This window comes from Globicephala melas, chromosome 16 (genome assembly GCF_963455315.2).
Source record: "Globicephala melas chromosome 16, mGloMel1.2, whole genome shotgun sequence".
Lineage (NCBI taxonomy): Eukaryota > Metazoa > Chordata > Mammalia > Artiodactyla > Delphinidae > Globicephala > Globicephala melas.
In genome coordinates, this window is record NC_083329.1 from 71,318,623 (window position 1) to 71,337,454 (window position 18,832).

Genomic DNA, 18,832 nt, shown 5'->3' on the forward strand with positions numbered 1-18,832 from the left:
TCAGCTCTCGAGAGTACTTCTGGAGCTGGTCAGACATGGTGTGTCCCAGAATGTTGGAGTGACAGTGTTTGTGTTGTGTCTGTCAGCATGAGAAGGGCAGCCTTTACCAAATGATTAACATGACGTTGTTTGAGACAGTAAGAACGCCAGTAAAAAAAGATCATAGCAATTGGAAGGTACATATTTCCCTTTGTTTCACTTTTCGTCTTTGAATATATGCCCTGCTTCCTGCAGTACAGCTCTAGAATTGTTGCTCTGAGAACATGTTTAAATGACCCGAATAAATCCTATTTTGAAATTCCGTGAAATAAAGTTCTATTAAGTTAGGAGTTGGCAGTGCTCGCTTTATTCATTTGCACTTTAAAAGGGAATGATTCATTAGCTGTAGAATTTTCATTTCCTCCACTGCGGCCCTCCACTGAACATTCGGACCATTGTTCACACTTCCTGTTGTCAGAAGGTGCACTTGGATGAGCTCAGATGCACCCTGGTCCCCTCCTGGGCATCTTAGTTCTTTCATGAGAAAATTTTGCTCTTGTTCCTCTGGTGGTTTGAAGCATATACAGGAAGGGCGAAGGGGCACCTAGAGCGAAGCGTTTAGGACTTTGAAGAACCAAACGTTGCAGAGAGGTGAATTGGGGACACATGCGCGATCCTTTATTGGCTGTCTCACAAGTCAAAGCGGTAGGTTCCAAGAAAACAAGTTCAGGGAGGAGATCAGCATGGACTATCATAGTTGAAAAAAAAAATTGAAAAGCTAAGCTGTGATGGACATGAAAGGATTAGACTCAGCTCCAGGAAGTGGAGGCTGAGGCCCATTTGCACATGTGAAATGGGGCTGGAGATGAATGGCGAGTCCAAGCCTGTGGGGAGGGACTCCCCGAATCCCTGGCTGGGCTGAGAGCACTGGCCTGGATCCTGCAGGTAGAAGGGAGTAATTGCAGCATTTTTGGTTTGTTTGTTTGTTTTTGAGGTAATTGACATGATACACTGTATAAGTTTGAGGTATACAGTGTGTTGGTTTGATATATTTGTATATTGCAATATGATTACTACAGTTTTTGTTAGCTAATAACTCTAACATATATAATTATCATTTCTTTTTTGGGGTGAGAAAGGTTAAGATCTAGTCTCTTAGCAACTTTGAAGTTGATAATACAGTCTTGTTGACTATAATCATTATGCTGTAGATTAGATCTCCACAACTTATTTATCTACTATTTGCAAGTTTGTACCCCTAAACGACATCTCCCCAACTCATCCACTACCCCGCAGCCCCTGGTCACCGCCATTCGACTCTCTGTTCTTACAGGTCTTTAAATGGAGAAGTGGAATGATGGCTGGCATGTAATGGGGCAGGGCTGGGATAGCTAAACCCCCTTCAGTGCGTGGGACATCCTCATGCCAGTGACAGTGTCCCAACCAGAATGCCAGTGGTGCCCCCTCTGAGACAGCATTGCTGGATTGATCATCTCTTTACAGCCAAGAGATGGAGAGATGGGAACGTCCCCAGATGGGAAAGAAGGGCCGGGCAGTTCGTGTTCACTCTGGGACTGCTCTGCAGCGAGCAGCAAGCTTCCCCCATGATGCACCCCTCAGAGTTGGTTGGACTGGAAGACCCTGAGGGTCCTTTCCGCTCTTACTACTGAGACTTTGAAATAGGAGGTGGAAAAAACTTATCCAAAATTCAAACTAATTTAGGAAATGGCTTTCGTTTATGACTACGTACTCCAGTAAGTTTCCTATACATTATTTCCTTTATTCTTCACAGTTATCCCGTGAGATGTGGGTATGAGTTCCATTTTACACCAGGGAGCGAGAAGTTAAATAACTTGTGTTTCAATTAAACTGTACGGCTTCAAGGTGGCAGAGCTTGAGCTAAGAACAGCAAAGTAAATCAGTCAAGTAAAATAAGACAATAAAAACAAGCACGTAAAATAAACGACATTCAGACTGTGTAGTTCATGATATTCTAACATCAGAGGGAGTGTGTACTGGGCTTTGGACTTAATCCAGGGTCATCCCAGGAAAACCAGAACTGCCAGTAGTCTCTCTTCGACCAGCTGGCTACTCGTTTGCTGCCTGCACCAGTTGCAAAATGAATTAAATACATTTTTCAAGATTTTAAAGGTTTCTTTGTTTTTAACTCACTACGAAATCCCATCTCGCATTTAAGGACGTTTTAATTGAAAGATGAGCAAACTTAAAAAAACTGACACATGATCAAATTCATTCTAAAAGGTAATGCATTCATATTTCCACTACATGTTATTTATTATCTCTATCAGTCCTGCATTTTTGAACCCCTAACGATCATGCTTTGAAATGGACTCTCGATATTTAGAAACGTAATGGCTTTATGACGAAAAGGTATCATGTACGTTTTCTGGTAAGAAATACAAGGCAGGCTTGTCCAAGGAGCACGTCCCTCTGAGTTTGAAAATGAAAAACCATTTTCTCATAGCCTCCAACCGGCCTTGCAGCCGGTTTTCCCTAGCTGGCCAGCATCTTCCCATTCCCCTGGACCGGGATTCAGTGCTTCAGGGATGGGGCCTCGCAATCTGTGTTTTTTTAACAAGTTCCTCAGGTGATTCTTCTGATCGAGCCTATTAGAAAACATTGACTGAGGCCGTGCTATGAAAATCTTGTCTCCATATAAATTGTCTAAAGTTGAGTCACAGAAATCGCAAAAATTTTTTTGCTTGTAAAAACTACCTTTATGTTTATAAGCCCATAATAATATAACCTTGAATTTACAGCATATCTACAGCTTACAGCAGCGGTCCCCACCCTTTTTGGCACCAGGGACTGGTTTCGTGGAAGATAGGTTTTCCACGGACTTGGGGGCGGCGGCGGGGGGGGTATGGTTTGGGGATGATTCAAGAGCATTACATTTATTGTGCACTTTATTTCTATTATTATTACATCAGCTCCTCCTCAGATCATCAGGCATCAGATCTCGGGGGTTGGGGACCCCTGGCTTACAGAATACTTTTATGTACAGTGCATCATTTGAGACCCACAAGAATAGATAGTTTTACAGATGAGAACTGAGATCCCAAGAAGTCCTTTGTCCCAGATCCTACTGAGAGTAAGATGGAAGAACAAGGATGTGCGTCCAGACCTTCTAACTCATTTTTTATGTCTCAGTGTGTGACCGTCAGCCCCCAGCAGCAGTGCCAGATGGAAGCTGAGGCCGGGATGTTGGCCCCTGGGTAGCTGTGGTCTTGCTGGTCCCTGGAGGAGCTCCATCTCCTTAGAACGAGTATACTGCACACAGATAAAGCCATTTGCACTAGACTGGCTTTATTTCTTTCCAAACCATCTTTCTTTAGAAACTTCAAAGACATTATTTTCATTTTTGACGTGTTTGAAACTTCAGCAAGAATCTAATTTATTGGAAGGCCAAGTGAGGGTAGGATACTTGAGAGACTAACAGTTTCAAGTTCACTGACATCTCCAAAGCCTGAAAGAATGATTTATTTTCTGGAGGGGAAAGAAAAGTATTCAGCACAGAGATTAATTTAATTTCAGATTTATTAGAAATGATATGAGTGTGGAAAATTTATAACTATAAACCACCTTCATTTTTTTGTTTTTAAGGAATTTTACTAGTAGACTGTTAGAAAAAATATAGACTGTTATTAAAGTTACAGCATTCATTAGAAAGATTACAGGAAATCTATATCATTAGATTAACTCATTTTAAATAATTAAATTTTTTTTTTTTTTTTTTTTTTGGCGGTACGCGGGCCTCTCACTGTTGTGGCCTTTCCCGTTGCGGAGCACAGGCTCCGGACATGCAGGCCCAGCAGCCATGGCTCACGGGCCCAGCCGCTCCGCGGCATGTGGGATCCTCCCGGACCGGGGCACGAACCCGTGTCCCCTGCATCGGCAGGCGGACTCTCAACCACTGCGCCACCAGGGAAGCCCAACAAGTTATTTTGATTTGTTTGAGTTTTACTCTCCTCATCTGTAACATAAAGAAAGAAAATAGATAGTACCCCTTATTAGGGTTGTTGAGTGGGTTAAATGAGATAAGAGTTACGGAATGCCTGTGAGTTTCCTTTCTCTTTTTGAATTAATCTCATCTCTCCCCTTGGCAGTCCTGTGATGGAGGCACTGGAGGTATTATGTCCATTATACAGATGAGAATATAAGTCCATAGAGGTGTGGTTTGGTATATTTCACTATTTTGAGATAATTCCCTACCATGATCTCTTCAAATATTTCTTCTGCCCTATTTTCTCTCTTTTGCTTATGCATCTCCAATCAGCTATTTTATATCATCCCACAGCTCTTGGGTGCTCTGTTCTTTCTTTCCATTCTTTTTTCTTTTTTCTTTGTGTTTCAGTTTGGATCATTCATACTGGTGTATCTTTCAGTTCACTGATTCTCTCCTCAGCTCTGTGAAGTCTACTGATGAGCCCATCAAAGGAATGCTTCATTTCGTTTTTTTTTCACTTTTACTTTATATTTTTATTTAATTTTTATTTTATATTGGAGTATAGTTGATTTACAATATTGTGATAGTTTCAAGTGTACAGCAAAGTGATTCAGTTATACATATATATATATATTCCCTCTTTTTCAGATTCTTTTCTTATATAGGTTATTACAGAATATTGAGTAGACTTCCCTGTGCTATGCATTAGGTCCTTGTTGATTATCTATTTTATATACAGTAGTGTATATATGTTAATCCCAAACTCCTAATTTATCCCTCCCCCCAACCTTTCCCCTTTGGTAATCATAAGTTTGTTTTCTATGTCTGTGAGTCTGTTTCTGTTTTGTAAGTAAGTTCATTTATATCAATTTTTTTAATTCCACATATACCTGGTATCATATGATACTTGTCTTTGTCTGATTTCACTTAGTATGATAATCTCTAGGTCCATCCATGTTGCTGCAAATGCATTATTTCATTTTCTTATGGCTGAGTAGTATTCCATTGTATATATGTACCACATCTTCTTTATCCATTCCTCTGTTGACAGACATTTAGGTTGGGAATGCTTCATTTCTGACAGTGTGGTTTTCTTATCAAGTGTTTCCGTTTGACCTAAACTCCCTAACTTTTGTTGCATGTCGTTCCCCTGTTCCACTAGATAGACTGCAGACACTGAGGAAAATAGTATCCCTGCTTGGAAGCGGCATGTGTCTTCCTTCTCCTGTCAGGCTGTACATGTGGAAGCCCAAGCCGGTTGAGTCCAGAGCTGAGCTGAGTTTCCATTTTGTTTGCAGCACAGGTTTCACGTTCCTCTAGACGGGGCTGCACCGCCTTACGCTGAGGGTGAGGGCCAGCCGTCAGAGATTCTCCCTGGTTGGTGCGCTTCCCCCGCTCAGCTCTACCTGTATCCCTGTAGCACAGAGTCTCTCTCTCACCAAGCTCCTGCCGCCCTCAGGAGCCGGCTACAGTTGCTTGTTCCGTTAGGCTGGGGCTGAGGGGTCTTTCATTCTGGATCCGCTTCAGTCGTAGGGAGTATGCCTAGGCCTCGGATCTGGGTCTGTCTCAGCACTCTCGCCCTTTCTACCACGGCAGCCAACCTCTGCCTGGTATACGTGGTTGTGATCTCGGGTGGCCTCGGCCTGCAGCGGCTTGAAGCCGGACTTCAATCTGGCCAGAGATTGAAGTCAGGCCGCGGCAGTGAGCGTGCTGGACCCTAGCCGCTAGGTCACGAGGGCCAGTAGCCAATGACAAGGCCCTGGCCCATCAGCTTTGTAGAAAGGAGTTTCCACAGAGAGACGGAAAGTAGTGAAACAAGTCAATTGCATATTAGGAGGAAAAAGAGTACATGTGAATAGACACACATGGGCAGACTCAGAGAGAGAGTCGTGCCTTTGTGGTAGTTTGTATCTCTTTTATGGGGCATTTCTGCCGGGTTTCCTCTGGCCAAGCATCTTGCTTTTCCTGGCTCTGAGTTTGTATTGGGCTTAACTCAGGGTCCTACCCTATGTGCGCATGCATCTGTTAGCCAAGATGGGTATTAGCCCAGAGGCCTGTGGGAAGGTTGACATCACCTACTCTGATGTACCCCCTCCCTTTTTGGCCCCCCAGGAGGCTTTCTGCACACGTGTAGTTGGGAAGGTCTCCTTGACCTCAAGAATGAGGAATATGTGGTCTCTTTTACCTGGGCATGGCTCAGGTTCTCCTCCCTCCTGTATTATGTTCATCTTGGAGTATCTATCCACAGGGGACAAACTCCAGCTGCCCAGCCTGGGGCCCATCTATCTCCTGTCTCAGTTGTAGATTTGGAGGTTCCTCATATATACTGCCAAACTGCATCCCAGAAAGCAGACACACATTTGCGCGTCCTGAGCGGCTAATGAGGTTCTCCTAAACAAGCCTTTTTGTCTTTAACATCATTGGACTCTTGATTCGGTGGAATTCCATAATTTTGTGACCCGCTTGTATAATGGAAATGCAGCAGTGGACCTGGTACCTAGTAGAGCATAAAAGATTTTTATTGGTTAACTGAGGAATCTAAATAGAAATGTCCTGTTGACCGGTCCAAAGGTCCCACTTTGATTTTGACTTCTTCCTAATTGATGGAAGCAGTCGCTACCTGATTCGGGAATACAAAAGTATGTGTTTCACTCAGAAGCTCCATTTGACGAACATGAGAAGCCTAGTCTTTAGGCAAAGCCTTTATGATCCCTGACTGGAAATACCACACACACACCCCCTACCCCGAGGATCTAGAAAACTGAATTCTGATGCTGATTCTGCCTCTCATTAGTTGTCTCTTAATATACAGATTATTGATCAGTTCTGTCCCTTAGTTGATTGATCAAATGGGATTAATGATATATATCTTACTTCAGTAGATTGTTGTGAAGATAAAATGAAATTACATAAGTAATTTACAACACTTATTAAGTGCTGTAGAAATAGAAAGTAGTACTCTAGGAGGGGTCAGAGCAGTGTAGAAAAATGTGGGAGTTTGAATTTCAAGGCACTCTTTTGACATCTACACATCACCGTAAGATAGAGTCCATGAATATGGAAGAGAGCAAAATTAGAAATGGAGCTCTTTCCTCTCACTAAAATTAGCCTACTTGTGATAAAGGTTAATTAAGTCCTTCTCCACCAGGCAAGAGCACATCTTTAAAGGGAAATAGCATGTCAGCCCTGACTCACGCTGGGGAGTGATGAGGTCTTTGTGTCGTATCCCACTCTGAGCTCGGTAAGCTCTCCTGTTGGACTGTGTTTCCTATAGACCTAATCTGATGCTGCATCTGCTGTCTCAGGCCTAGAATTCATCCGTAGTGCTGCTTGGCTCATTTACATACTTGCACTCAGACAACGGAGACAAGCAAGACCATCAGAAAGTTTCTTTCTGCCAGCTTTCATTCATACGCAAAATCATCCACCCCAAAGAGGGCCAAAGCATATACGATGCACAGCCTCTATAGTTTTAATTCCTCTTTTGTCACCTGTTACACACCGTTGAAACCATCAGCCACAAGCTGATAGGTCTAGAGCAGAGATCAACCAACTACTGCCCACAGGCCAAATCCAGCCCACCAGCTGTTTTTGTAAATAAAGTTTTATTGGAACACAGACACTCCCGTTTCTGTGCATGGCACGTGGGGCTGCTTTATCGCTACAAAGGCAGCACTGACAAATTGCAATGAAGATGGTATGGCCTGCAAAGCCAGAAATACTTGATATCTGGCCCTTTGCAGAAAAAGTATGCCTACCACTTGGTCTAGAGCAATGATACTAGCCCTGTCCACTCCCCACCAGCATGACTAAGGCATATCTCTTTTACTCAGATCTCTTTCTCCTTCTTTGACTTAACGAACTAATTATTGTGGGACTGATTTATACTTTAGCACCTAAGAATAATGAGGTAAAGAGTTGTTCACATGGGAGAATGTATAATGACTAAAAGCATTTAACTAGAAAAGCTTATAGAAAACACAAAAGAATGTGTTAAACAGCTCTCCATGAGGATGCAACTACACAGTAAATTCCCCAGTTTAATCAATAAATATATGGGCATGGAAAAAAGAAGGTGCAATAGGGCATCTGTGGAGATTTTAAAAGAGATTTAAGGGACATTTCAACCTAATGCAAGTTGTGGATATTCTAATCTGAACCAGTGTACTGAGAAAATTGGGGATAATGGGAGAATGTAAAAACACTGACAGATCTTGGCTTTTTGAAAGAATTATTTTTACTTAGATAAAATTAATGATATTGTTATTATTTGTTTACAAATATCCTTATCTGTTAGAGATAATTAAGTTGCAGTAATTGGGGGTGAAATAATATGGTGCCTAGGATTTTCCTTCTCCTCTTAAACTCCTGCAGGCAGAAAAAATAGTAGGGAGTATGGAAGAAATGATATTGGCAAGGTTTGACAATTATTGAACCAGAGTGATGAGTACATGAAGCTCATTATGGCTTTCTCTCAAACTTTGTGTCTGTTTGAAAATTTTCATTTGAAAGCGTTTTTGTCAAAAGCATAAGTTTAAGAGTCATATTTTAATTTGAATCTTGGTTTTGCCTGCTGTTTCTAACCTGTAAGATGGTCATCGTGATTCAGATTGTACGTGACATTGTGAGGATTGTGAAAACTAAGTGAGATAGTAAAGAGTTTAAGGCAGTGCAGCGTAACTCACAGGACGTGACTCAATCCGTGGTAGCTGTTACATTGTATCTGCCGTCACATGGCAAGAATGTAACCCCTCATGAGCCTCTCTCGTTTATCGTGTAATTGACTTTTGTGAACTGCAGACCTTAAACCCATGTTGTTGCTACACAAGAAGAAGGAGCCAAAATAGAGACTGTTTTCACTATGTGCACGTATTTCCTTGACAGTCTGGACATAATCACAGCACCTGTCAGATGAGTGGAGGAAAGGACTGTGGTATCCAGGGGATCTTGATTGGAATGTCAGATTGTCCTGACCATATGTCTATTCCTCAACAGTAATTTTTTTTTTTTTTTTTTTTTTTGGTACGCGGGCCTCTCACTGCCGTGGCCTCTCCCGTTGCGGAGCACAGGCTCCGGACGCGCAGGCTCAGCGGCCATGGCTCACGGGCCCAGCCGCTCCGCGGCATGTGGGATCTTCCCAGACCGGGGCACGAACCTGTGTCCCCTGCATCGGCAGGCAGACTCTCAACCACCGCGCCACCAGGGAAGCCCTCAACAGTAGTTTAAAAAAAAAGAAAAGCAACACAGTCATTTTTCTGTGCAATTGCTAATAAATGCCTGTGAATGCTTTTTAGCCCATCGCGCATGGGAAGCCCTGTGACCGTGTAGGGCACTGACAGACTTCCCAGTTTGAGTTCCTCTTGTCTCTCCTTGACAACTTGTACTCAGATGACCCAGAGCAGGCTCTGAGTAACATGACACTCCTTTCAGTAAGTCTCAGCTGACTAATCAGCCACTGAGTCAACCATTCAGTAGCCAGTGTGCATCACACACAGTGATAGGAAAACATGTTGACTTAAATGTGCAGGACGTTAGAACAAAAACTATCACCATGTCATCCATCAATAATGTCAATCAAATGAAATAAACTTGGACCCTACGCCACAGAGTGTGTCCCTTAAAATTCATCCCTTTTTGAGGTCTCCTTCTGAGTAAAATTACCGTCAGATAGAGATGTTGGGAAGTATTCTATTCACGATGGATATTTTTTTAAAAAGGTAAGAAAAGTGTGAGGATGTGTTGGGGAAGGTTTAGGAAGCAATGTTTTGGTTAAACTCAGGTAACACTGTACTTTTTTCTCTGTTCTTCCACAGAATGACATCACTCCTTTACACGTTGCATCAAAACGAGGAAACGCCAATATGGTAAAACTATTGCTTGATCGAGGAGCTAAAATTGATGCCAAAACAAGGGTAAGAGTGCAACTTATGTGCCTGCTTACGCTTATTTTCAGGAAGCAGGAATACTTCTCCTAGTACTTTTGTTGCTAGTGCAGCCCTGGCTTAAGTCTTTATGTCCTTTGTTGTAGTCTCTTTAAAAAATGACTGCGAAGTTGATTCTTCGTACAATGGGATAATGATCCTTATTTATAAATCTTTAATACACGTTTAAATAGTACCTGGCTTTAATTATAGAAACTGAGACCTATGTCCAGAGTTTTAGTTGAGTTAAATTTTTAAGCCAGTTAATCACTACTTGATATTGCAGGCAGGGCTGTTGGGCCAGTTTGATATTAAGACTGACGGTTATTCTATTTAAAAACAAATCTGTACCCCTTTGCACATTGCTGGTGGGAATGTAAAATTGTGCAGCCACTATGGAAAACAGTAAGGAGGTTCCTCAGAAAAGTAAAAATAGAGCTACTGTATGATCCAGCAATTCTACTTTGGGGTATATACCCCCAAAGAATTGAAAGCAGTATCTTGATGCATTATTTGCACAACCAGGTTCATTGAAGCATTATTCCCAATAGCCAAGAGGTGGAAGCAACCCACCTATCCATCGACAGATAAATGGATAAAGAAAATGTGCCGTGTACATACAGTGGACTATCATTCAGCCTTATAAGAAAATCCTGTCACATTCCGCAACATGAATGAGTCTTGAGGACATTAAGCTAAGTGACAGAAGCCAGACACGAAAGAACAAATACTGTATGATCCCACTTACAGGAGGTATCAAGAGTAGACGATCATAGAAACAGAAGTAGAATGGTGGTTGCCTGAGGCTTGGGTGACAGGGAAATGAGGAGTTGTTGTTTAATGGGATAGAGTGTAATATTGCAAGATGAAAGTTTTAGAGATGTTACACAACAGTGTGAATACAGTTAACACCACTAAACTGTACACTTAAAAGTGGTTAAGAAAGTAAATTTTACAGTGTGTTTTTTTTTTACCACAATTTAAAAAAAAATTTTTTTTAAACACAGATCAGTCTAGCCTGGTGTTTGACATGTTGCTTGTTCTGTGTGATGCACTGTGTGGGGAGGGGAAAGAAGTGAAACTTAGAATCAAGTTGGAATCCCGGATGATGAGCTTAGCTGGTTGACTTAGGTCGGCGATGTAACCTTCTGCATGTAATTTCTCTATCTGAAAATACAATCAATGGCCACCTTGAAGGGTTGTTGCAGTGATCAAGCTATTGTTTGTAAACTGTGTTGACGTAAAGTAGACCAGAAATAATCTCAGCCATTACTAGTAGAGGCACACCTCAGGTATATTGCAGGTTCAGTTCTAGACCACTGCAATAAAGCGAATATTGAAAATGTGAGTCACAGGAATTTTTTTGTTTCCCAGTATATATAAAAGTTATGTTTATACTATAGTCCATTAAGTGTGCAATAGCATTACCTCTTTTAAATGTACATACTTTAAATTTAAAAAATACTTCACTGCTTAAAAATGCTAACCATTATCTGAGCCTTTAGCAAGTCATAATCTTTTTGCAATAGTAACGTAAAAATCACTGACCAGAGGTCACCATAACAAATAAAACAATAATGAAAAAGTTTGAAATGTTGCGAGAATTACCAAAATGTGACACAGAGACACAAAGTGAGCAAAGGCTGTTGGAAAAATGGTGCCAATAGTCTTGCCTGATGCAGGGTTGCCACCGGTCTTCAATTTGTAAAAAAAAAAAAAGCAATATCTGCAAAGAGCAATAAAGCGAAGAACAATAAAATGAGGTGTGCCTGTATAACTCAGAGCTCCAATTAACATTAAACTTCTAGCCAGGGATTTTCTTTTTCAGCATTTCATGTAAGAGCAAAATGTGGTCTCATAAACATCCTCCTCTCTAAGGGTTTCGGAGAGTTTTCCCTGTCCTGTAATTGTATCTCCCACAATCCTCTGGTTCCTCTTTCCAAGAATCCTAATCTCCATGTTTCTAAAACCGGCCTAGTCACCTGAACTTGATTCCCGTAGCTCCTGGATTCACTACTTTATTATCCCCTGCATGTATTCCCTCAATCAGTAAATGATTATTGAGTGCCCACTGTGGGCCAGACATAGCTGATTAACAGAGCAAGACAGCAAGACGCTTCCCCTACCCTCGTGAAGCCGATGGGTAATTTGTCTGCTGTGTGCTGTGACCCAAAGACAGCCCAGCCATGAGTATTTAGCAGGAGACCCGGACTTCTTTTTCTTGGTAACTATTAAACCTGAAAAACATGTATGTAGCGTAAAAGAAACAAGCTTCCTGGAGAGGAGGAATGAAGGAAGTTGAAGGTTGACCCCCTGCAAGACTGTCTGACCGGGGAAGTAAATTGAAGAGAGGTCTCAGTGCATTGTCTTGGTATTATTTGCTAAGAAACCATCACCAGTATGCTAGAACTGTTGTTTTAAATGGCAGGGGTCTTCCACTGAGTACAGGGTGCTTAAAGTAGTTGTAACAATAAAAGTTAGAGAATCGTTGCTTATGCCACTTGGTTACCAATAGAGCTAACGGGTCCCTTGTGAACAGGGAGAATTTTTGTGACGAGCAAAGAGGGGTACGCGAGCCAAGGCAAACAGAGGAGCTTGGGGGGCTGTACCTGGATATCCAGCTGGGGTTTAACTGAGTGTGTGGATTAGAAGTGACCTTATTTCTCCCTCTTTTGATACAATCATCAATCACCAGCACAGCAAAATTGCCTGTCAGTCATCTTGCATCGTTTATCAAACACTTACTTGCTGTATTTGGTACAGCGGGAGGAGGACAGCATATAGGAGATTCAGGTCCCATCTTAAAGGGGCACGTGGTGTCACAGGGGAGGACCAGGGTGAAAACATACAAGCACTTCTGGGTCAAAGCATCAGACCTACGGAATACTGAACGTAGGCAAATTCAGTATACACTTAGTTTCTATGCCCTTTTTGCCTCCCTGTTCTGAAAGGCTGTCTTATGTTAAACAAGATGTAGACTTCTTTTCACCATCCATTCGGTTTCAACGTGGCGTTACTTTTCTTCTGTGTTATATGAGTGCCACGTGGATGTGAAGGAGCCTTAGAAAACCGAGAACAGAAAAGCCTGTCATTCTTCTATTGTTGTCCTGCACGGGGTGGGGGGTGTCACTCGGGCACAGACTGAATTCCTGGCAGACCCTATGGAAGAAAGCATAGTACATACCCCACATATGTCAGCTATTTTATGTTCTCCCCATCAGAGCTTCCCTGCTCTCTTGCTGAGTAGTGACTGGGTTTGTGGGTGAAAGGGAGAGAGCCATAAAGTGTCAGAAAGCCCTGGGAACAAGCCTCAAAATGGAAAGCAAATTTTTTTATAAATGCAAGTTCTAATGACTCAATCCAGTAGCTCTTTAGAAAATAAATATTGTTCTCTACCCATCTACCTCCTGCCAGGTACTTCCTACTTTTGTAGCTACCTTGTTGCATCAACAATCTGACCTGCTGCACACCGATCCCCTTGGGTTTAGGGACAGGAAAACGAACCTGGGTTTCACCTGAGGGGCCAGCACGCTCGAAGGGACCTTGTTGGCTTGCTCTGTCCCCTTGCACGCCTTACCGACCTAATAAAGGATTCAGTTTAAAAGCAGATGCTTCTTAGTGCCCTTTCAATCAGCGAAATAAATGTGAATTGTGGTCAGAGTAATTTAAGTGGGATCTGACCAGCTGGAAAAGCAGGATGAGAGTGAATTTTTTTTTTACCCTAGCGCCTGATCTCTAGTCTTAAGTGTGACTAGCAAGTGAGATCATGAACTGAGGAAAGTTGGTCCTCCTGAGTCTTAGTTTCCATCTCAGTACAGTTAGTGGGTTGTTCCCAGTGATTTCCCAAGCTCTCCCAGCTACTGGGGCACTGGATGCTGCAACTTTAAGAATAATTAGTTATAGTGAAAGTCAGGATGGTGGTGTATGTTGGGGTGATGTGACCAAGATGGCGAAGTAGGAGACCCCAGCCCCCATCACCCAGGAAGATCAACAATTAGACAGTGATCCACGATCAAAGAGAGCTCAGGAGTCCATTTAAGAAACTCCAGCAACACAGTGGAGCAAAAAACCTGAGAATACTGCACAAAAAGGGAAGGAAGAAGGGCTTCATTTTGCCTGCGTCATCCCATCCCCCAGGCCAGCACTGCTCAGGGCCAAGAGTGAGCCTCCCCAGTTAGAAGGAGTTCCCCTCACCAAGAAAGGGACAGTGGGGTGAACCGCCAGCTTCCCCAGCCTTTTGGGGCACAGAGCAAAGGACCCACCCAGAGACTGGCAAAGCTGAGATGAATAGAGATGGGGAGAAACAAGGAAAAAGAGCCAGGGCTCCCAGCGTCAGCCACGTAGCAGAAATGACTGTGGTTCCCTGTGACGTGCTCTGCAGACCCCAGCACCTTTTGCCACCAAAGTAACTGATGGCCAGCACAGCGGCCACAGAGCCCCTGCAGATGTCACTGGTTTTTGCCCCACAGACACTCACATTCGCAGACACCAGCCACCTGGGCCCCTCCCTGTTCTTTACCTCCCACTGCCCTGCTGGGGCCCAGCATCCCCACCAGCAGCCAGCCCAGGCCTCTGCAGCCGCACAAGTACAAGACGCCAGGCTGGACCCCCGTGGGTGACCCTCACTTCTGTGCATGTGCTTGGGGCAGGCCCCTCCAGCTGTGCCCTTGCACACTGCCGGCCTGACCCTCATCACAGGCTTCTACGGCTGTGAGCACATCCGTGGCAAGACGCTGCAGCCACGGAAGGGCAGGCCAACTACCAAGGCCCTCGCAGCTGCTCGTGGACCTGAACTTGGCTCTGGCTCTGGTCACTGGCCTCCACCACTCAGCACGTGTGCAGCTAACCCCCCAGCTGTGCACCTGCATGCTCCCGACCAGACCCTCATGCCTCCGCTGCCATGCACTCCCCTGGGGAGACCCTGAAGCCACAGGAGTGCACACCAATAGCCAGGGCCCCCATGGCTCTTCTGGGTCAGACCTGGCTCTATCTCCTGTTACTGGCCTGCACCACCAGGCTCACCTACAGTGGGCCCCTCCAGCTGTGTACCTGCATGCCTCCAGCCTGACTCCCGATACCAGCCTCCACTGCAATGCACCCATGGTGTGATCTTGCAGCCACAGTAATGAATGCTGACAGCCAAGGGCCCCCACGGCTGCCAGTGGGCCTGCGGTTAGCCCAGACCCTCGCAGCTGGTGCTCGCCCCCATCTCTATGTGTGTGTCTTAAATGAGCACTTGGCACTACATAGGCACCTGCAGTTGGCCCCTGCAACCGAGTCTGTACACACCACCAATTCCAGCCACCACCAGTGCCTGCCCAAATCCCAAGCCACTGGACCTGTGGTGCCACTGAGGTCTCCAACAGCCCTTGCAGTCACTGTGGTCAATGCTGTGGACCCCAGTGGCCTGAGCGGATGAGACATCACCCCCACCGCCCAATCCTGCATTTGGCACCCCGCACCAGTAGACCCAAGGTCAGAGCATGCTCCCACCTGCAGGTGAAGGTCTTTCCATACCAAAGTCAACCCATGAAGTCTGGAAGAGGCGACTGCTTCTTTAAATGCACAGCATCTGTGCAAGGCTGCAAGGATCGTAAAGGATCAGGGGAACATGACACCGCCAAAGGAACGCAGTAAGCTCTCAGCAACCGAGAGAAATGGAGAAATGGAGATATGAGGATTGCCTAACAAAGGATTCAAAATAACTGTTCTTAAGATGCTCAGAGAGCTGCAAGAAAATACAGGTAAACAGTTTAACAAAATCGGGAAAAATACAAGAACAAAATGAGAAGTTCGATACAGAGATAGAAAACATAAAAAAACAACCAAACAGAAATTTTGGAGCTAGAGATTATAGTGACTGAAATGAAGAATTCAGTAGAGAGCTTCAACAACAGACTGGACCAAGTAGAAGAAAGAACATCTGAACCTATCCAATCAGAAGAACAAAAGAAAAAGGAATAAAAAGGAATGAAGAAGGGACTTCCCTGGTGGGCCAGTGGGTAAGACTCCGCACTCCCAATGCAGGGGGCCTGGGTTCGAACCCTGTTTGGAGAACTAGGCCCTGCATGCCACAACTAAGAGTTTGCATGCTACAACTAAAGAGTCTGCATGCCACAACTAAAGATCCCACATGCTGCAATGAAGATCCCGCATGCCACAACTAAGACCTGGCGCAGCCGAAATAAATAAATAAATATTTTTTTAAAAAAGGAATGAAGAAAACCTACAGGACTTACAGGACACTATTAAGTGAAAACAATCTACCCATCATGAGAGTCCCAGAAGAGAGAGAATCACTGATGACTTAATCAGTAAATTAGATTGATGACACCACCCTCAAATCTGGGAAGTTATTGGGAGTCAGCAGGGGAGGAGACTAGACAAAGAAGGTGGTGCACCTGAAATATAGGAATTGGAGGGGTTTTTTAAATTATTAAAACACCCACTGGTTTTATGGGGGAAAAAACCCACTAGAGCTTTATTGATTAACTGATAAAGCTTCAATATAGCATTTGCATTTCCAAAAGGTATTTTGGAACATTTCAATAAAGGTCAGCAATCCCACTTCGGGGTATATATCCAAAGGAAATGAAATCACTATCTTGAAGAGATACCTGCACTCCCATGTTCATTGCAACATTATTCACAATTGCCAAGACATGGAAACAACCTAAGTATCCATCCATGACATCAGTGGTCAATATATATGGAATGTTACTCAACCATAAAAATAAAAGGAAATCCAGCCTGCCGTTTGCAACCACATGGATGGGCCTTGAGAGCGTTATGCTGGGTGAAATAAGTCAGACAGAGAAGGACAACTACTATGTGATATCACTTAGATGTGGAATCTGAAACCATGAAACTCATAGAACAGAGAATGGAATGGTTGCCAGGGGCTGAGAGATGGGGGAAATAGGGAAATGTTGGTCAGACGATACAGAATATCAGTTATAAGATGAATAGGTTCAAGGATCTAAGGTACATCATGGTGACTGTAGTTAACACTACTGTATTGTACCCTTAATGATACTGTATTGTACACTCGAACGTTGCTGTGAGAGCAGAGCTTTCATATTTTCACCATAACAACATAATTTATGAGGCAATAGTGGTGGCAAATGTGCCAAGATATATACACACGTCAAGGCAAATGCTTCAATCTGGTCTATATGCAGCATCCTAGTTTGTTTCTTTATAGAAATGCTTTGATAAGAATGACTACTTACGGTAGCCGCTATTTCTTCCAATTTAACTCTCTCTCTGCAAAGCTAGCATGTGTATTTGTATCCTTTTTGAAGGAAGATACTTTGCAATGAGTGGTCTCTTGTCGTTTTTATTCTCCTTTATTGATTATTTGCATCAATTCACAGCCAAATCAGAGGCTCAGTATGGACCCTAAATTAGAACCAGGTTAAGACTTTGTGACAACTTCTGAGTTCTCCATCTCCTTTCACTGACTCTTCTCCATCCAATAATAAAGGCAGCTGTGCTTTTATTTAGTGCTTCAGAGAACATTCAGGAGTTCCAGGTAGAGTTCCTAATAATACTACTCTGATTCCCAGAATGCTGCTCTAACCATTCCTCTTCCAACTTCCAGCCTTTCTAGCAAGGTGCCGCTGCCCACATCCCCATAGAATCCCATTACTACAATATTACATCCAAAGCTACACCCTAACACCCAGCAGCACACGTCCATCTTAATATCTCTAGCACTTAGCACACCTCCTGGCACATACTAGATGTTTAATACATATTTGCTGAGTATATAAATAAGACACACTTCTTAATGTTACATTTGCCAAAAGGTCTTACTTTATTTGACTTTATATTGGTCCTGCGATAATGTAATTTTGCTCCCTGAAGTTAATGGCATCCAGTGGTTTTATAAGAATAAAGGTATGTGTGCATAGGTAGATAAAGTGTTTTCAGAGTATCCCAAATCTGTCAGTTGTTAAATTTTTACCGTTCTGGGAAGGTGTCAGGAGTCACTTAGATGTCCTGTAGTTTTAGCTTATCTTTTCCCAGAAGTGCAACTGGTTATATTTCTCAGGTTAAATATGAAGGGAAAATAAATATTGGTATTGAGTTTTGCTTTTATTGTATTTGCAGAGTGTGATTGCCTTGGTTAAAAATAAATCCTTAAAGAAAATATTAAATATTTCATAGTCATAAAATAATCTCTGTCAAAGAGAAAATTCTAATACAATACTTGCTCCTTGAGTTCTAACATAGACATGTTGACAAGAACATTTGAAATAATGCAGAAGACTCTGGGTTTCTACATTAGTCAAGACTAATTTGAAAATATTTCTTTATGTCATTCAAAAATATATTCATTTTTAATTTTTATATCTTAAATATTAAAAGTTAATTGAAAGTATTTATTTGGATTCACAGAAAGACAAGGGCACCCTCCCCAAATTGTACTGTAAAACTTAAATTGCTCTAAGAAAAATAAAGTCTTAATAAAAAAATAAAGAACGAACAAGTAATCATGAAATTCTCTTAGCTTCCAAACATGAAAATCTCTTTGAAGGAAAGAATGTTTTTGAGAGTTGCAAAGAGTTCTGAGAACATGACAGAGGCATCTTTTTTCTTCCCTTTCTCTCTTTCCTCATGATTTTACACCATGTTGGAACCCTCATTTGCCTTACCAAATTAGAGACCTGAAAGAATTGGGTAACTTCCGTGTGCCACTGAAGCCTGGCTCTCTTGAAGAATCTACAAAGCAGCCTCAGAACAGTTATTATTTTATTTTATATTTTTTTATAAATTTATTTTATTTATTTATTTATTTATTTTTGGCTGCGTTGGGTCTTCGTTGCTGCGCGTGGGCTTTCTCTAGTTGCGGTGAGCGGGAGCCACTCTTCGTTGTGGTGCGAGGGCTTCTCATTGCGGTGGCTTCCCCTGTTGCGGAGCACGGGCTCTAGGCATGCGGGCTTCAGTAATTGTGGCACAC

At 42.9% G+C, this 18,832-nt stretch overlaps 1 protein-coding gene across 1 annotated transcript in view; it reads left to right on the forward strand.

Annotated features, from left to right (window-relative positions):
• Positions 1-18,832, forward strand: part of ANK3 (ankyrin 3) — a 324,133-nt gene that overhangs the window by 136,802 nt on the left and 168,499 nt on the right. Inside the window, 1 exon segment of the mRNA XM_060285875.1 lies at positions 9,760-9,858. Coding sequence (XP_060141858.1) covers positions 9,760-9,858 — 99 coding nt within the window.